Below are 19,601 nucleotides of genomic sequence, written 5' to 3'. Positions count from 1 at the left end.
CTAGCAGAATGCAAAGTGTTATGAGTGTTTTTTTTTGTAATTTGAGTGGTGCTGGCCTGTGGTGCCCTCATAAATCAGACAAGATTAGGATTAGAGATAGCAAGATTTTAATTGCTGCAAAGTGTGATTGGGATTAAAGATGAAAGAACCCCTTAAAGATTTAGGAGTGTTTGAATTAGAAACAAGAGCATGGAGATTGGAGCAACAAGAGGCCCAGGATTAGAGGACTTGGAGTAACAGGGTTCAGTGCACAGGTAAAAAATCAAGTCTTTGTGTGGGCCTCACAATAGAAAAAATGGAAGAACTGAAATGGAGAGAAGCTGCTTGTAATTAATATGCCTCTACTTGGCCATTTATGTTAAATGGATAATCCTTAGACATATTTATCGTTGGGATCTCTGCATGAGGTTAGGCATGTTATACCAAGTTTATAGTGTCAATTGCAAGGTTACATTAGGTGATGCAAACTACCACTTCCAAACACAAGTCTAAGCAAATCTTTTAACAAAACCAGCAAGTTGATTCAGATCGCAAAATACCTTCCTTGTTGTGCTATTCATTGTTTAGTGTCAGTCATTTTTGATGACTGACATTTAAAAAAATCTAACTAGTCAACAGTATAAGGTACATTTTCTCGTTGCATCTAAGAATAATGTTGCTGACTTGTGGTCTTTAAGCACAGACTTTACTCTATTGGAAGACAGCTGTGTTAAAAAAGCTAAAGCCAAGGAGAGAGTAGTTGGGACATGTCGATATTTTGATCCTCATCCCTCTCCAGCCTGGATCATGTTAAATATTAAAGAAGAAAAACATTTTATACCTGTAGTTTTCAGGGTAAAAGGAGCACTTTTACAAATTATAGGAGCGTTTCTGTGTATGCCTGTTGCGTATTGGTTGAGGCATGCGTGGGTTTTAGGTATGTATATTGGGTTTATAGTATTCAAAATACTGTAGTGTATTAGAATTTGTTTTGCTAGGGTAGTACAGAAGAGGTACACATTATACAGGGAGTGCACATATACAAGGGTTAAGAAAGGTTCAATCCCAGCTCAGCCACTGACTCACTGTGTGTGACCCTTAACCTCCTTGTGCTCTGTCCTTAGGATGAGATACGTATAAAACCGAGATCCTATTGTAAGTGACTTTGCAGCAGCAGTTGTGATGCATAGTTCACCCCCAAGTCTCTAAAACGTCTGCTAAATGACTAAATAACAAAGCTCCTAAACCACGTGTTTTATACAGTGGATGTGTCTTATACACCGATGCATATTATTGTATCATATGTAGACAATTACGGTTTGCCGTTTAAAGATACACTAGCAGTTTGCCTACAGATGAGAATCTTTAAGTTATGCCTTAAAAGCTGTATTGTGTTCTTTCTTTCAGGTCCGGGGGTATCCAGAACCCCAGATTACATGGTACAAAAATGGTAAGCCAGTGCTAGCAGGAGACCGCAATGGGATTGAACAAAGTGCCCGGGGAACTTTCAGTCTGGTAATTAAAGACGTTCAAGAAGAGGACGGTGGAAAATATACCTGCAAGGCTGTTAATGATGGGGGTGCTCGGCAAGTGACTGTTGAGCTGACAGTAGAAGGTAACCAAAAAAACATGACCTGTAGTTATATAAAAGCTGACAATAAAAGCTGACATTTAGTACTGTACACTCAGCATTTTGATCTGGTTCTTGCTGTACAGTGATCTCTATAGAAGCGTCTGGCTGCAGTCTCTATAATTCTTTCTCTGGCTGCTGTTGGTCCTGGCCAGGGACATGGGACCACAGCTCCGGTCCTCCTTTCCAATTCCTATGGCAATAATGTGGGTCTGTGGAGGGAGAATGACCTCATAGCTTACAATTATTAGGGATTTATACCAGTATAAAATAACAGCTTTTGATAGGCAAGGAGAAGCTAAATCAGAATATAGTTATTTGTATTTCCGTCCTAAAAATGCCGGACATTTTGATGCTTTCCATGGATTTTGACTATTTGTAGGGTGGTAGTTCAAATTCAGTTAATCCTCTTCAAGGTAGATTAAGTAAATATGTATTTTATACAAACTGGGGTTGGTGTACATACTTCTCTAACTGAAAGTGATTTTACAGTATGTAAGTGTTCATTACCTAGGTGAGCTCTGAATACTTGTTTAACCAGACCCTCCAGTTAGGTACACATCCATACAGTAAACAGCCTTTAACAGTATTGGAATGTGTTGTTTTGAAAGGAACTCAACAGTTCAAAGGGCATACTAATATGACTGCTGTCCATCAAACCTTTATTGCTGCACATACTGTACTGCTTTTAGTTTCTTTCCTTGAAGTGTTTATAAAACAACATTTTGTTACACTGTTTATCATGTATAACTCTGTTCCTTGCTAGTGGATGTGGCAAATAATTAATCAGCCATACTGTCCTATGATTGTAAACAATTATTAAACCCTTACAGAAACAAGATGGAATGCTAACACAGCCCTATTTCATGGTATTAATTACATAATTAGAGGAAATATTACTTAAATGTAGCTTTAAGTGTTATAAGATAAATAAACAGCCAGCCGTTGATGTTTAATTAGCAGCAGTAAAGGCCAGTCTCCCACATCTCAGGTGTTGTCGCACAGTTCCTGAGTCGGTAGCATACCTGGCCTAGTCATAAGAAAAGACAATTATTTACGTATGTTTCTGCTTTTTGATATATTGCAATGCTTACTTGAACGTCATGAAGTGGCCTTTGAAATTAAATGTAATAATGCACAGCAGGTGGGGCAATTTGTCCATTATTAAACAATTCATGTTTCCCAGTACAGTACATTACCGTGAACAGTATGTTTCCTACAGAACGTGCAAAGACACACATCATAATATATATATATATATATATATATATTTTTTTTTATTAGCAGGTAATGCAAGGCAGAAATATAATTTGCCGTCCACCAGCAAATCATCAGGGTAAGAAATTTAAAATGGTCATTATTATTTTTGAATCAATAAGCTGTAAATGTATATCACCAGGTAATAACTGTAAACAATAACTGCAGTGCTTCCATATTATAATCCAGGTTGGGAGTCATGGCTAGGAGACAGCACTTTATGTGTGTTTACATTGTGAGACAGTAATTGCAATTAACTCATGGGACAGATGGAAGCCACAGTGATACCCCTGTTATACCCCTGTATATCTAACATTTGGTATAATATTGTGGAAGTGTATCCTACTGAGAATCAAAATCAAAATGCTGATATCTTTGAGACCACCCTCTCAGACTTTTTCAACTTCCGATCTACATACAGTACCTTTAAGAAAATATTACAATTAGAAAAAAGGCAGAAATCTGAAATTTTGCTCTTGTATCAGAAGAGTCTGACACAGATTTATTTACCTGTCTGCCAAGCCATCAGCCACTAGGGGGAGTCATGTTCATGAAATTGTGGCATGCAAGTAAGTACTTGTGATTACCAATATACTGTAAGCAGTTCTACAAAAGCCTGTATTATGAGTTTATCAGTGATAAATCGTATATATAAGTGTGCAGAGAGCGAATGAATCCTAGTCAACAATCTCCCTCCCGACCTGTGCGGGTGCGGTATAACAGGAACAGTGTGCCCCGGACTGGATGGTTTAGTAGTTCATTCCAAGGTCAGTCGGAAGTCGGGCCATCCAGAAAGGGGGTGGAGTCATAATGCCAGAAGTCATCGCCTTAATGTGGTAGGCGATGTGTCAGTCATGGATTGGAGGGTACGTGATTGCACTCGCTACCGTAGGGGGCGTGACTGAGAGTGTATCAGGAGATGTGGTGAAGCAATCTGTTGTTTTGTTATGGTTACGGAAAGACCTGTAAAGGACGTACTGTGTTAAAAAGAAACACTAAGAGCACTCACTCTGGACTTGTGACCCTGTTGTATTTGTGTGTGTCTTGTTTAGTGGCTTATTATTTCGGGACTGAACCCTGTGGTTTAACTGAGTGATACACATTGGTGTGTAGAGCCAGTTATTATATTTAAGAGTTACAAGCACGCAACCCATCCAAATAAAGAGTTGTTTTCACCATGAACTGTCTTGTGCCTGTTATTCCTGTGCACTGCAAACCACTTTGCCACAATATGCCATATATTTTAATATTCCGAACCTTTTCTAATGATCAGTAAAAAAGTCATTCCTCAGTATTTCTCAGTAGGAGCAGGAGCATGTGTATTTGTCCCATGTACTGGAGTAATGGCAAGCAGGTGGGGGGAGAGGAAGCTTGAGTGCCTATCCTGCTAAAACTAAGTTTGGGAAAACTAAATGGCTCAGCCTGATTGCACATAAAAATAATATAGTAAAGGAACACAAAGTTTAAAATTCCAAGCAAGCTTTATTCAGATTTTTTGCAATAACAGGCATAAATAGCAACTAGCTTACTGTACTGTTTCTTGCCATGTTTTGCTTTAAAATAATCTTGATAGTCATGGAAGAGATGCCATTTTTTGTGTGATTTCAGTGGTAGATTTGGTGTCCCGTCAATTGACAGCAGGCCAAGCATCTGGGGAGAGAGTCCACCAAAGTTCGTAACGAAACCATCACGGCTTATTCTCAAGGATGGTCAGAGTGGCAAATTCTCAGCTAAGATTACAGGGCGGCCTCAGCCTCAAGTGATCTGGCTCAAGGTAATTAAACAGTCTATTGTTTGCCATTAATTAGAATTCACAAGCAAAACCTTGAAAAACACTGGGCTGTATTCAGAAATGTAAAAGTCTGTATAAATCAATAAAAAACTGCCCTGTTGGCTTATTTGACAACAGTTATAAGCAGTTTTTGGAATATCGGATTTAATTCATAAAAACAGACGTTGTGGGTCCCCAGTGGCTAATCCTGTAAATTCAAGTCTGCGTGGAGGGCAGGGTGAGCTGTCTGATCAGGCGACTCGCTGGTTTGAATCTGCTATGTGGTACATCTTGGCTGGGGGCCCACAGAGAGTACTGCATTGACCTTTGAGCTTCCATGGGTTGGGGATAATCTCATTAGTTGAATCTTTGTTAGTAAGGTTCAATATATGTTATAATGTCTCTAAATACAGTTAACATAATCCTTAATTTCTGGTATGTTTTAGGATGATGCTGAATTGAAGCAAAGTGATCATTTCAATCTGTTCGAGAAATCAGGAATTCACTTTTTAGAAATCCGAGATGCACAACCAGAGGATTCTGGAATGTATACGTGTTCCGTGGTGAATAGTGCTGGAAAAGCTTCAGCATCGGCTGAGCTCACTGTTCAGAGTAAGAACTTGTCACTATATAATGGATGTATTGTTCTGGCTGTTAATGTTGTTTAGCTGTACATATAATAGACTTGGTTTAATACGAGTTAAGAATGTGTTAGGCTTTGAGTCTCCTTTAGTTTTTTTGGATGAACAAATATAATAATAATAATAATAATAATAATAATAATAATAATAATAATAATAATAATAATATATTTTAAATGCCCCCTTACCTTTTTATGATGTTTTGCAATCATTCTGAGTGGCTCTAATTGCAATGACTTAAATACTGTGGGTTTTATTTCTCTTTTGACATAAGTTCAGGAACTGCTTTCCTGTTCTAGTTGATTGCCGTAGATATTTGAGCATCAAAAGAAACGTATCACTTATATTTGAGCATCACAAGAAACGTATCACTTATATTTGAGCATCACAAGAAACGTATCACTTATATTTGGATAAAATTCATTAGATGTGATCGAAAAATGACAAACTCTGTTTTAGAGCAGGTGCAGTGACTTTTTATTGTGCTGATTGCCTGCAAAATAAAAGTAAACTTGTCCAGAAGAAGGCAGGGCACTGTCTTATACAAATACACAAGCTAACTCTATAATGACACCCAGCCCATATCTATTGCAGACAACTAGAACTGAACTGAAGCCCCTGAACTCAGATGAAAGCATGTCAACAAAGACTAACATAAAACATCATTTGAGTAATTGCAATAAGAACTGATGGATTGTAAACCATCTGAAAATGTACTGGGACAAAAACAAATAAACTACTTGCTCTTCAGTGTACAGTGCAGACATGTAATGCTCTTACCAATTAAATCATTCATCACTTATACAAGTAAAAGGAGACGTGATACTTTATGTCTTCACATTTAGATTTCATTTACACAAATGTCTTTATTATATAACTGAGTTAGGAGGAGGTTCGATTACTGTTTTCACAGCTGGCTTACCATCAGTCTCATCTGTCATACATTTCCCACCATTGTAAACATCTTCATTACTGAGCAATATTGCCCATATGAAAAAAAAAAATGCTATAATATACAACAGCACTGCCAAAGATCATGTGTTTTGGCAGTGCTGTAGTATCCTGTTTTTTTTTTTTTTTTTTTTATATATATAAGTTATATAATTTTGTTCTGTGATATTCTTAAAGGTTAAGTGTGTATTCTTTTCTTTATTCTTTTTCAGGTTCAGATACTAAATCAGGCATGTAAGTAAAAATGTTCTTACGTTAAAAAAGCAGTGATAATATGGTTCCCTCAAGGTTATTTTTCAAGTATACTAATTTTACCTAAAAAGTTAATAGTAACCAATAGCTTAGGTAACATGACAATGTGATTCTATGAATAAACCCACCACCTTCATGTTAAGCAAGATTTTTTGCATAGGGAAATTAATTCTTCCATTCTGGGTATTTTCCAGTAAGCCTGTTATGCTGGATTTCTGCTAATATGTAAACTCCAGTAAATCCTGTCCTAAATTAAACGACTGTAATGTTCACATTTAAGTCAAAATGCAAGCAAAGAAAAAAAATAGTCAACTTAAATAATGATCTGGTTATGGAACCAAGCTGCTTCAAAGTTATAGTGTGCTGTATACAATAAACAGCAGTATGTTTTCCTGGTCTAAAATATATATTTTTTAATTTATTTTGTAATATGTCAAGTAAATGTTCCTAGTTACCAATGTTGAGGGTATAATGCCTTTACCAGCAGCCTAAGTTATGTTTTCTTTCAGCATTTCAGCAAAGCCATCTGCCAGAGTCATAAAAACTGAGGAAACATCTGAATCCCAGCACACAACAGCAAATGGCATAATAAAGCAACAGAAGTCCACTACAACAGCAGTGAAGACTGAACCCAAAGAGACTCTGACCACAATGAGAGCTATCAGCAGGGAGTCCAATGTGCTGACACAAAGGAAAGCAGAGCCAGTGAAAAAAGCCTCTGCGGCAGAACCCAAGAAGTCATTGGTTGATCCAAAGGCAGAGGTGAGAAGATCTGAGGTTCAGCAGAAGACAGCGAGCACCATTACACTTCAATCAGTAAAAGTTAATCAGAAAACAAAGGCAGATGTAAAACCAGCCCCCGATCCAAGGGCTGAGGCTGCCAAGAAGGTGACGCAGCAGGTGACAGTAGAAAGCAGAATAACTTTCCAGGCAATCCAAGGTGTGACCAAGGAACCTGGGAAGCTGCGAGAAACCAGCAAAATAACAGCAGAGCAGAAATGGGAAACCAAAGGGTCTCCTCCAAAGTTCGAGATTCAACCACAAAGCCTGGATGCTCTGGAAGGTCAAGAGGTCACATTTAAAAGTAAAGGTAGGGGGTCAGTGTTTTTATTTTGATCAGTCTTTTTTTAAACTGTTACAGTAAATCTTTTAAAATTACTGTTTCTTAACACAGAGCTCTGTTCAGCATGAATCAATAAGATTTATTTTTTTCTGACAGAAAAGTCTGTACCTCAGTTTACTTTTTAGAATGATAAGTAAACTTAAAAACAAACAACTGTAGGTGCTTTCGTGAACTTATTCTACTTTTGTAAAATTAGGTGTTTTCCGTCTTTAAAAATGAAGAGTTAATTAAAGACTCTGAAGAAAGAAATCTGATGCTGCATGTAAATACAATATATTGCTTATATTGTTTTTTTGTTCTGTTTTATGTGTGCAATTTCCCCCACACTATATACTGTTAAACCCTGGTAATATGCAGGTACTTAATGGGTTTATGCAGCTATCCATCTTAAGTATGAGATGTTTGTATAGTTCATCCCCTCCAGCTACTGTACTATATTATAGGCAAGCTTCAAAGACTCGGACTTCAGTAGTGCTGGTATGAAAGGAATATATTATTCAGTCCTTTTTGACAAGTGTTGGTTAGCTTTGCCCAAACAGGAGCAGGAAAGGTATACTTCAGACCTTTATAAATTAAACTGGGCAGGCTGTGCCTCCCACAGCCTCAGAACTCAGAGCCTCATAATTGTTCACATTTTAATACACTTTTTCTACATCCATCAAAAACATACTATCAAATACACCTAATAGCTACTTAAAATAATAAAAAGAAAAAAGAAAACAAGGTAGGTTTGCCAGTAAAATTGAATGCAGTAGCACATCTTTCTTTTTTTGGCCTACTATATACCTCCAATATAGCGTTTCATATTATGTTGTCTTGTTGGGTGAGTAGAGCTTTTCCTACATAGGTATAAATATCATTAAAAATTTATTGTGATAAGAGTAATACAACCAAACTTGAGGTTACGCTAACTCAAACTGAATAAATAATTTCACAAAAAAAATCTCAGTAATGCCAACAAGCCCAATAACATCTAGTGGTGGTCCAAGTAACAGAACCCTTAAGTAAAAATCAGACACACAACAGTTAAATAAGGTCACATCTTTTTTTAAGTAACTTCTTCCAGAGTATTTATCTTTTTATGTTATTGTTAGTAAAAATAACCTTGTGCCGTTCAGTTTCAGGAAGTCCACAACCTGATGTCAAGTGGATTAGAGATGGCATTCCCCTGAGGGGTAAAGCAGGTCTAAAGATATATGAAGAAGGCAGCATGTATTGTCTTTCCCTAGCCCAAGTCCACAAAGATGATTGTGGCCAATATAGCTGCACAGCAATAAACAACAGAGGACAGGCCTCTTGTACTTGGACACTGAATGTGAAAAGTAAGTCATCTCTTATGAAGAACACATCTTGTCTATATTTTTAATTTTATTTTTAGACGCATTTTCAACACACTGAAAATGACAGGTACTGTGATAGCTCGTGTCAATACCGGATATCCAGGAAGAAAGGATTTAAATCTCAAGCCACATTCAAAGTAAGTCATTTACAAAGACTGCACTGTCAGTGATGAAACCTTTAACGTTGGAGCAGCTGTGGAGGTAGGCATGTGGTTAGCTGTTGTCACTTGGCTTATCTATGAAAACGATGCAAACATAAACCTCTTAAAAGGCCGTCAATAAACATTAAATCCTTGTTAGTTTCTAGCTCAGCTCCTTCCACATGTTGTGCAGTCTTAAAGCTTAACTGATAAGTAAAGGCTTATACTTAAAAGAGATAAGATACAATTCTGATGGAAAGCTGGGTCAGTACAACAAATAGTAGTATCATTCTGAAGCTTGTTTCAAGGGCTTTGCATAAATAAAATAATAAATTTAAGCAAATAGAATGACCCAATTGCATTACTTTGAGAATAAAAATACTCAACTTCTGGTTTGTCAACTCCATCTACTGGAGTGTGGTTGATACTGCATCAGATTAGATTTGTGTCTAATATTAATCACAGTTTGAAATTATTAAGATAGAAAATATACAGATATGCGTGTACAGTTTATGCACTGGCATTTGAATATTCTGCTTTCTCTAACACATGTATTATTTCTTACATAGACAGGTCCCACGGTGTTGTAAGATTTAGGATTAGGTAGGATTACTGTAGTTTTTATTTTAACCACTGAAATCCTCATTTGTGTATATGAAAAGTAGTTGCAGTACTGTGTTTAGACACGTGTCCTCTCTAGTCATTCAAGCTACCCCCTGTGGTCTTGTACATTTTAGAATTACCCTTAAGAAAAGGTAAGTCTGTTTTTGTTTTTTTTGTTTTTTGTTTTTTAATAAAGCATTTCCAGGCTGTACATTCTTCCAATAGAAGGACATAGGATAGAGATCTTGCAATAAAAACTAGTGCAGGGTTATCACAGAGACAGCTGAATAGATAATAGAGGTTATTATGCTTTTTAATAGTTTGACATAATTGGCTACACAATGGCTTTTTTCTTACAGTTAGTGAGCTACTCTTGAATTTGTGAACATTTTAAACCAGTACCATTCTTACCATTCTTACTTCCACATGCATTTTTCCCTGTATGCTGGAAAACTATCAGAACCTGTAAGGAAAAAAAAAAAAGTATTTCTTATTAAGCAATGGTGCCTATTCTAGTAGCAGGAGCACTACCGAAAGTCACTACTTTTTCTTACAGTGTGGAGTAGCGGTTAGGGCTCTGGACTCTTGACCGGAGGGTCGTGGGTTCAATCCCCGGTGGGGACACTGCTGTTGTACCCTTGAGCAAGGTACTTTACCTAGATTGCTCCAGTAAAAACCCAACTGTATAAATGGGTAATTGTATGTAAAAAATAATGTGTAAAGAAAATAATGTGATATCTTGTAACAATTGTAAGTCGCCCTGGATAAGGGCGTCTGCTAAGAAATAAATAATAGTGTGTGACACCTGAAAAAGTGAAACCGCTTGCTCCGGAGACAACTTGTCATGTTCTCTTTCATAGGAAATACTGTTGAACTTACTTCTTTTGAAAAATAAAGCTTTTATGAATGCACAAGCTATCCAAAGACATGTAACAGCAGTGAAACACATGCCAGCCGTCATCATAGTGTCTCTGCTGCAGTATTCAGACTTTGTTCACTCCATGGTCTTTATTAGGCAAAGACTTGAGGCTCTTCGTATTGATTCATGTGTGACGGTGGAACAGAGCAGAGTTTATTAAACTAACTTCTCTTCTTAAGCCATTACCGTTTGAACAGCTGAAACATGATCTTGCTACTAGGTGTCTTTCTGTTTAAAAATTAAACAATATTCTGTGAATGTTATGGGCAAAGAACAGTACAGTATCTGAAGATGTAAATATCCTAAATGCAGATTTCATTTGGGAAATTTTCCTGGTCAGTTTTATTATTGACTGAATTTCACAGAAAATTCCATTTCAACATCCTTTCTGCAGTTGCAGCATATGGGCACCTGGTGGCATTGCATTTTAAATTAAAGTCTCAAAGTCTCATAGAAACCACTGTGAAAGTATTTGACAGCTGGGGTAATTGTGTACCAAACAATTCTATTTAGTTTAAATAAAAACAGTATTTAAGAGTATTGAATCCTATAAATTGTACAGTCCTACAGTGGCAACTCAGAACCGCAATAACAACAATCAAACAAATACATGAACAACAGTAAGAAAATACCCCTCATTGCTTTGAGCAGGGTAAATATATTAGATAAAAAAATGTATTTCATAGTATTAACACTGAATGGACAGTATATGTACAGGAATACAGCTAATGCTTTCTTAACAAACCAACATGGCAGAAAATGTGGCTAATTGCATTTTTTCTTAAAAGGCCCAAAAGTGGAGGGAAAGGCCCCGTTTGTCACCATTCCTTTGAAGGGGTGCACAGTGAGTGAAGGGCAAGATTTTGTGTTGCAGTGCTCTGTTGAGGCCAACCCCGCGCCTCAGATTACCTGGTTATTAAATGGTAAGTTGACTATATGACTAAAATAAAGCCATGCATTTTAAGTGTAGGCCGCAATTCAATATAAACGTAAATCAAGATTTCATATCTTTGATTGTTGATTTATAAAACAGTGTTAATGGGGACCCCTACTGGTAGATGCGGTAAATTAGCCAAGAAAAAAAAGAAGCACATTTCCAGAAACATGTTTTTTTCATGATCATTCCCTTTATACAGTCTGAAAATTGAGTACAGCATTAATATTGCAACATTGTGATAACAGGTTGTGAATAGTGATAGCGACTATATAGTCACATGATCAAAAAAGCTAATGCTCAAAGAGTCTTTCATGATTGGCCATTACAAAATGTTTTCAGTCTACTCGGAGAAATAGGTTTCATGACATCTCTGAAATGGAAAGTGAAAGTTTGTTCAGCCCTCTGGTATAAATATACACGGGCTTCCAGGTGCATATGTTAGGCCGTCATGTGCGCCCACCCACAGCTAATCATATGTGTGTCACTATAGCAACACGAGCAGACAGGATACAGAAGTGGTAGGTGATAGACTCATTAAGAACCAGAATTATTGATGAAACATCAGAACAGAGCAGAATAATGGAAACTTTTATATGAAAACATCAGTATTTAAGCTTGTAGGCCACATTGCTGACTCTGAATGTATTTAGAACAACAAACAAATTGGAAGTTTACATATGGGACATTAGTGCAACAGAAATTCTTCATCAAACCAAACATTTCCTTGCCCTACAAGATCAGGATACAGATGAGATATAACAGAAGGTTTTTGGGAATGTAAAAATAATATAATGGAAAATAACTAGTCTCTGGAAATTAAATCAAGCATTAGGAACTACAGTACTAAATGTTTTTTTCTTATTTTGTTTGAATAAATTTGACATCAGTCACCCAGTCTAAACCAAGAAGTTCTTGAAGGTTAAGTTGTATCAAATAGCTGATCTCAAATGCTTGAACAGTTTCCTGTAATTTTGTTAAAATGTTGTTGTATTTAATTATAGTAAAAATGTACTGTCTGTAAAGGTTGACCAGCAGAGTCAACTCAAGTACAATACAAATACCTAGTTCTTTTGCATGGCTGTAAAATATAGCTGAGTTATTAAACAAATATGAGGGTTACAACCATATAAAGGAAAAACATGCATTGCTCTCCCTGAAATATTACACCAGGCAGACTTGGCATTAGTTTGTACTCCAAAAGCAGACACTTGAGACTGTTATTGACTCATGTAGACAGATTATGAAATATCTACTTTTTGAAAAACAGTCCTCTGGAATTAAAAGGCTATGCTATCGTATTTAACAAGATAATAGATATATATATATATACAGTGCCTTGCAAAAGTATTCAGACCCCTGACCAATTCTCTCATATTACTGAATTACAAATGGCACATTGAAATTTCGTTCTGTTTGATATTTTATTTTAAAACACTGAAACTCAAAATCAGTTATTGTAAGGTGACATTGGTTTTATGTTGGGAAATATTTTTAAGAAAAATAAAAAACTGAAATATCTTGCTTGCATATGTATTCAACCCCTGCGCTGTGGAAGCTCCCAGTTTACACCAATGAAAGAAATTGCCCTAACAAGGATACAATCACCTTACCATTGGCCTCCACCTGTGAACCATTAAAGTTGCTGTCACATTTTCTGGATAACAACCCCACTGTTGAAGGATCATTGGTCAGGCTGTGAATCTGAAGGAAAATGAAGACCAACGAGCATTCTACAGAAGTTAGAGATAAAGTAATACAAATGCATAGATTAGGGAAAGGGTACAAAATAATATCCAAGTGGTTGGATATCCCAGTGAGCACAGTTGGATCAATAATCAGGAAGTGGAAGCTGCAGCACACCATCCAGGCACTGCCAAGAAAAGGCTGTCCCTCAAAACTCAGCACTCAAACAAGAAGGAGACTTGTGTGAGAAGCCACAGAGAGGCCAACAATCACTTTGAAGGAGCTACAGAGTTCAGTGGCTGGGAGTGGAGTATTGGTGCACCAGTCAACCATATCAAGAGCTCTGCATAACACTGGCCTGTATGGGAGGGTGGCAAGAAAGAAGCCGTTACTCAAAAAGTACCATCTGAAAGCACGTCTGGAGTTTGCCAGAAAGCATGAGAGTGACCCAGCTGCGATGTGGGAAAAGGTTTTGTGGTCAGATGAGACCAAGATAGATCTTTTTGGCCAAAACTCAAAGCGCTATGTGTGGCGCAAACCTAATACTACCCATGCCTCAAAACACACCATCCCTACAGTATGGTGGTGGCAGCATCATGCTGTGGGGATGCTTCTCATCAGCAGGGACTGGGTATCTTGTTAAAATTGAAGGAAGAGTGGATGGAGCAAAATACAGGGAAATACTGCAAGAGAACCTGCTTCAGTCCGCTAAAAAACTGAAGCTTGGGAGGAAATTCACCTTTCAGCAGGACAATGATCCCAAGCACAAGGCCAAAGCAACATTGGAGTGGCTGAAGAACAAAAAGGTGAATGTCCTACAGTGGCCCAGTCAAAGTCCTGATCTCAATCCCATTGAGAATCTGTGGCACTATTTGAAAATTGCGGTCCACAAGCGTCGTCCAACCAACCTGAACAACCTGGAGCAAATCTGCCAAGAAGAATGGGCCAAAATCACTCCAACACTGTGTGCAAAGCTCGTACATACTCATCCCAAAAGACTTAAAGCTGTTATTGCAGCAAAAGGTGGCTCTACCAAATATTAATGTGTGGGGGTTGAATTCTTATGCAAGCAAGATATTTCAGTTTTTTATTTTTCTTAAAACTATTTCCCAACATAAAACCAATGTCACCTTACAATAATTGATTTTGAGTTTCAGTGTTTTAAAATAAAATATCAAACAGAACGAAATTTCAATGTACCATTTGTAATTCAGTAATATTAGAGAATTGGTCAGGGGTCTGAATACTTTTGCAGGGCACTGTATTTATATATATATATATATATATATATATATATATATATATATATATATATATATATCTTAGTATGTTTTACATATGTCATGCACTGTGACCCCCATCTGAAACAAAAACTTTGCATGGTAGCATTTCAGCCAGAAGCAACTTACATCCCACCCAGTTAATTCCCATACAAGGCTTTGTCTATGGAAGTCCACTTTAAAGGCTTAAAACAACAAGTTGCAGAAAAAGTGTCAAAGGCTTTGATATTGTGTAGATCTTTAGAATACTATAACAGTTCTGCATGCCCTCTAAATTTATAATCTAGCTATATCTAGCATAAAGTTATTGAAGTTATTTCACATACTGTGCATGTAGCTCACTGTGCTACACCTGATTGGCCGGGCAGTTAAAGGATATGTCATAGGTTCTTAAAATTTGGCACTGGGCAGGTTCTTGTTAACAATTTCAAATTCTTGGGGTCCCTGAGTGGCTCACTGGTAAAAGCCTGGCCACGTGGTGTGCAGTGTCAGGGGAGTGCAGGTTCTGCGCAGTTGGCGGTCTTTGGTGGGAATTCCAGAAGGAGTGTTGCACTGGCTGTGGCTCACCTGCGGATTAGGGAGACAAAACTGGCAGGGATTGTCTCTCATCTTCGCACTACAGTGGACCTTACCGACAAGGCACCTAGTGAGCTCAGAGCGGTCACCTGCAGGGATGGCCTTTGTCCTCCAGAGGCCGAAAGCTCACTGACATCCGCTCTCGAGTTCCAGGGTGTAAAAGAGGAAACTGGCTCTGTCGTGGAATCGGAGGACGCTCACTGAACCTTCAGTTCTTCTGAGCTGTGTGGGGAATTGCTGTGGTGAGGAGAAAAAATTATTGAACACTTTAAATTGGGGAGAAAATCAGGGGCGAGATAACTGGGCACTCCAAAAAAAATAAAAAAAACATTTCAAATTGTTCATTGCATTTTTGTTCTTGCCATTCCTAGATAACACTATCCAGTACGCACATGCAACTTTTGAAAATGGAGTGGCCAAACTGATAATTCAGGATGCGTTACCTGAGGATGATGGTTTATATACCTGTGTGGCGGAGAACAGCTGTGGAAGAGCAACTTGCAGTTCCAAAGTAGTCATAAAAGGTAGGGCTAAATATTGATACTTAATTTTGGCCATGTTCTAGTTATGGTGAAAATCAGCCCTAATGCTTGTTTATATGTATCTTATAACAATGTGATGTTTATAGGGAATGCTAAAATAATTTAAAAAAATGTATCTGGTAATTAGTGATTGACAACTTAAACTCAGTAGCAGAGGGGGGTAGGTCATTGTAGTAATTACAGTTCAGTACTCAGACTGATTCCATTCTTCCGTATTACTGGTTTAGACCACCACAGTTTATACCGTGTAAGCTTATGCTGAAAGTAATCAGTCTGCATCCAGATGTTTGATTTCTACAACTTCTCATTTCTACAACTTGAGACTAGTTGCTATTGCTGTTGTGGTTACTGTATGCCGCTGACTGCAAACACTATTCACCATTTATTTTCTTGGGGATTGATTTGGAACAGTTTAAACATAGTTTGAACGATACCATTTGATAGCAATAGAACCCTTGTATAGGGCTTTAACGTGTGATAAGGCCCTTCTCGTTATGTTTAATGTCACGGTGTACATGTGTTTTTAGTATTGCTCCACAAAGCAGTACTCCCAGTTAGCGACAGTCGTGACAAGTTGATTTAGTATGTGGTGCCGCTGGGAATTTACATAAAAATCTGATATTCTTTTCTGGGACATTTTCAATAACCGCTCAACTGTGTACAAGCCTCTAATGCGTTCCAGCTACTAACTGACTCTTGTGAGATTGCAATCGTGCAATTTATAAAATATCCCGCCCCTGTTGTGATAGTCAGCACTGATTGGTCTATTATTGTGTTCAAAAGCCATGTAAAAAGGACCAGTGCACACACAGCTCATAAGATTTATACCACTAGTAGGGTTTATCATTGCACCAGCCGGTGCACAGCACCCCTGTACTTAAAGCCAGGGGGTGATGCCACAACCCCAGTTCCCCTAGTTCCTGCACCCCTGCATCTAGACATCCACCAGTCTCAAGTTATTTATAGCTTAGAGGTGCTGAGTCAGTTTTGTCTTTCATGTCTCTTAGGAGCCTGTTGAAAATAAATATTTTCATCTCTACAGGTTTCTCAGGGCGATAATTTAAATGTATAAAAAAACATCAAAAGCGATAGTTAGGATTAAAATCTCATATTAAAGCCATCTGAGCACATTCTTTCACGAGCCACACTCTTAACTGAGGCTATTATTTATGACTTTGTTTAAGGCCATTTTAAGTCATGGTCAATGGACCTCTTGGCTGGAAACTATATGTAGTTTATAGGGCATAAAAACAGGAACCACTCTAAAAACCAAATAGTAAATAAAAACCTGTGTTGAGAGTAATACCTTTGTTAAAGGCCTCATTGCTTTAAAATAAATGTTATTTTTATGTTCTCTGGTGGCTTTTGGTATTAAATTAAACATCTGCTTTCTACATTTTTCATAGAATTTTTTTTTATGGCACAGATTCAGTTTTTTATAGCAAATGTGAAATACCAACAGTTTCCCACACAGCTCTTTCTTTAATGTGGAAGAGAAAGGGAGCAGTATTCATACACTTTTTATTTTATCAGTCTAATTGCATTTCCATGGAAACAAAAATTAATCTTAAATGAGACACTGTTTTATGGTGATATTTGTCAGATGTTTGTAAATCTTCCCTGACAAAGAATAGAAGTATCGCAAAATTGAAAAGAAGTCAGAAAAAGACAAAAACAATAAAATAAATGAAAACAAATATGAAAATTATAAATTTGAGTAAAAAAAAATCCCTTTTCTTTTAATGAGCCACCTTAAAAATGTGTGTCAACTGCACAACCAACTTCCTTCAAAACAAGTCCTATATTACTTTGTGAAAAGAGAATATGCAGAAATATGGAAAATGGTCTTTAAACCAGGAAAATCTAAAAAGGTAGTTACATTCACCCACTTGGACACAGTGGTTTTGGCAAAGCTCACCATTGTATAACCGGTTTCACTGTTCAAACTGTACTTCGACTGATCTTGTGAAAACTGTTTTATCTCAAAGCGATGTGAGACCTGTTAAACCGGTTTCAGACCAGGGGGTTAGTCTGAACAGTGAGATCGGTCTGGAATCAGTCTCGATTATTTTTTTAAGCCTAGTCTGAACATAGCTGATCTTGTTTGTTTACAGTTTTATTATTGCATTTGAACCCATTAAGATTTAATGCCTAGTGTTTCACTGGTTTACTTAGCTTTGTAAGTTATCCAGAGTCCAATCTAAGCTTAGAGCAAGCTATTATCAAAAGTTTGGTTTGGGGTTATGTGTGACATCTTATAAAAAACGATGACTACCACAGCCTGTTCTGTGCCAGCTGTTACTGTACATAGGCTACTGTTAACTTTAAAAACAAGATACATAACCAAGGATGTTAATGGGAATACCATACTGAGCAACGTAATAATATGCAGCGAACACTGCTTAAGCTTCATGAAGAATTGCAGTGCAATGTTGGGTTTCATGGGTTTCTGAACGTCCTTTTAAATCTGAATAACAAAGTCGGTCATTACTGTAAGTCTGGAGGCAAGTAGCTTATAGCTGCAAGAAACAGGCCAAGGCTTCACCCTATGCAGTAGTGGCCTTTTCAAATAAAAAAGGAATGTTTACAGGGAACCTTTTTTCAAGCCGTTGAAAATTTCAAACTTTCTTCTGTAGAGAAGAGGTTATTAGATGAGGCCCCAGGGGCAAGACATACTGTTGTGATCTCAATCTATTTTATATACAAAGTATACTCAAAGTCAATAAGACTTCTGGTTGCAACTGTAATGTGAATGTTCAGCACTGGCAGGCTTGATGAGAAAAAAAAAAAAAAACAGTGTAGTTGGGGTTTTAGGCCCCATTGTTATCTTCTGTAGTTCAATGTTTGTCCATCTGACTCCTGCTGTGATATCATATGTTTTGATTTGTGACAGATTTCCACTCTGCAAGTTAGTTGTATTGTTTACCGAGGTGATAACAATATACCAGTAGTATAAAACCAGATAAAGCTTCCCAGCTTTAGCCTCTAAAATGTAGGCTTGCAATCGCATTTGATTGTAGAAACCATGTTGTCTAACTAGTAGTTGTTTGTTCTTTAGTTACTGTTATGCTGTAAAGATTATTGGAGCTTATCACAGATTCACCTCTTATCCTCTAAACCATGAAGGATCTACTATGGGGTTTTATGTAAAGCTGTCTAAGCACTTTTTAATGTATGAGTGTATCAGTATTTAAAATATATCTGAATAAGTTTTAAAATGTGAAATTGTATTTTAAATTAATATTTTTAAACTGCATAACTTGCTGCTGTTTTCTCCACTGTGAAGTCACAGAAGATAACTTAAGATAACTTTGATTGGGTTAGGCACTTCACCGGTGAATGGCCAATGCAGCTATATAATATTGGGAGAAAGTTCTGGTAAGCTGTGTCTGCTGAAACAAAGATCACCAAGGGTTTATGGAAAGCCTGACCTATGGAAAGTGGGCAGGGTTAAAAGGTTAAAAGGCCTGTGTCCCTGGAACAAGAGTGCAGCTGGGTATGTAGCCCCAATGGATCCTTTGTACCAATGGGAGCCAGTGAAGAATGGACATCACAGGGGTGACATGGGTGTTTAAGGATTTTTTAAGGGGTGGCTCATATTTATTTTATTTGCTTGTTCCTCAGTATATATGCCATAAAGTGAAGAGGAAGTTATACAATGCTATGTGTTCAGAATATACTACAGGGTGTATTATTAACATTTTCATTAAAACAAACACAATATGCGTACAGTATTTCAAACTCAAGATCAGTGTGTTTTTTTATTTTTGGCGAAGTTTTTTAATTGCAGTTACAAATAACATTTATGTTGAATGTCAAATCTTTATAAGGGCAAAACAAATAGCAGGGCACTTATTGTTCTTCATGGCTTGTTTGACAGGTCAGAGTTAAATATTTAGAAGAGATTCAAATAAAGATGAATTGGAATACATATTTAAGGTTTGGAGTAAAAATACTCTTATTTCTGTAATAGGTTT

At 37.2% G+C, this 19,601-nt stretch overlaps 1 protein-coding gene across 4 annotated transcripts in view; it reads left to right on the top strand.

Annotated features, from left to right (window-relative positions):
• Positions 1-19,601, top strand: part of LOC117426995 (myosin light chain kinase, smooth muscle-like) — an 81,921-nt gene that overhangs the window by 30,634 nt on the left and 31,686 nt on the right. For all 4 annotated transcript variants that reach the window (XM_059033809.1, XM_059033811.1, XM_059033810.1 and 1 more), the window contains 9 exons: positions 1,387-1,594; positions 2,894-2,945; positions 4,475-4,640; positions 5,084-5,249; positions 6,442-6,463; positions 6,991-7,571; positions 8,723-8,926; positions 11,395-11,529; positions 15,454-15,606. In XM_059033809.1, the coding sequence (XP_058889792.1) occupies positions 1,387-1,594; positions 2,894-2,945; positions 4,475-4,640; positions 5,084-5,249; positions 6,442-6,463; positions 6,991-7,571; positions 8,723-8,926; positions 11,395-11,529; positions 15,454-15,606 (1,687 nt within the window). The remainder of the gene's footprint in view (positions 1-1,386; positions 1,595-2,893; positions 2,946-4,474; positions 4,641-5,083; positions 5,250-6,441; positions 6,464-6,990; positions 7,572-8,722; positions 8,927-11,394; positions 11,530-15,453; positions 15,607-19,601) is intronic.

The sequence above is a fragment of the Acipenser ruthenus genome, chromosome 11 (assembly GCF_902713425.1).
Source record: "Acipenser ruthenus chromosome 11, fAciRut3.2 maternal haplotype, whole genome shotgun sequence".
In the NCBI taxonomy this organism is placed as follows: domain Eukaryota; kingdom Metazoa; phylum Chordata; class Actinopteri; order Acipenseriformes; family Acipenseridae; genus Acipenser; species Acipenser ruthenus.
This window is presented reverse-complemented; position numbering and strand designations above follow the sequence as displayed.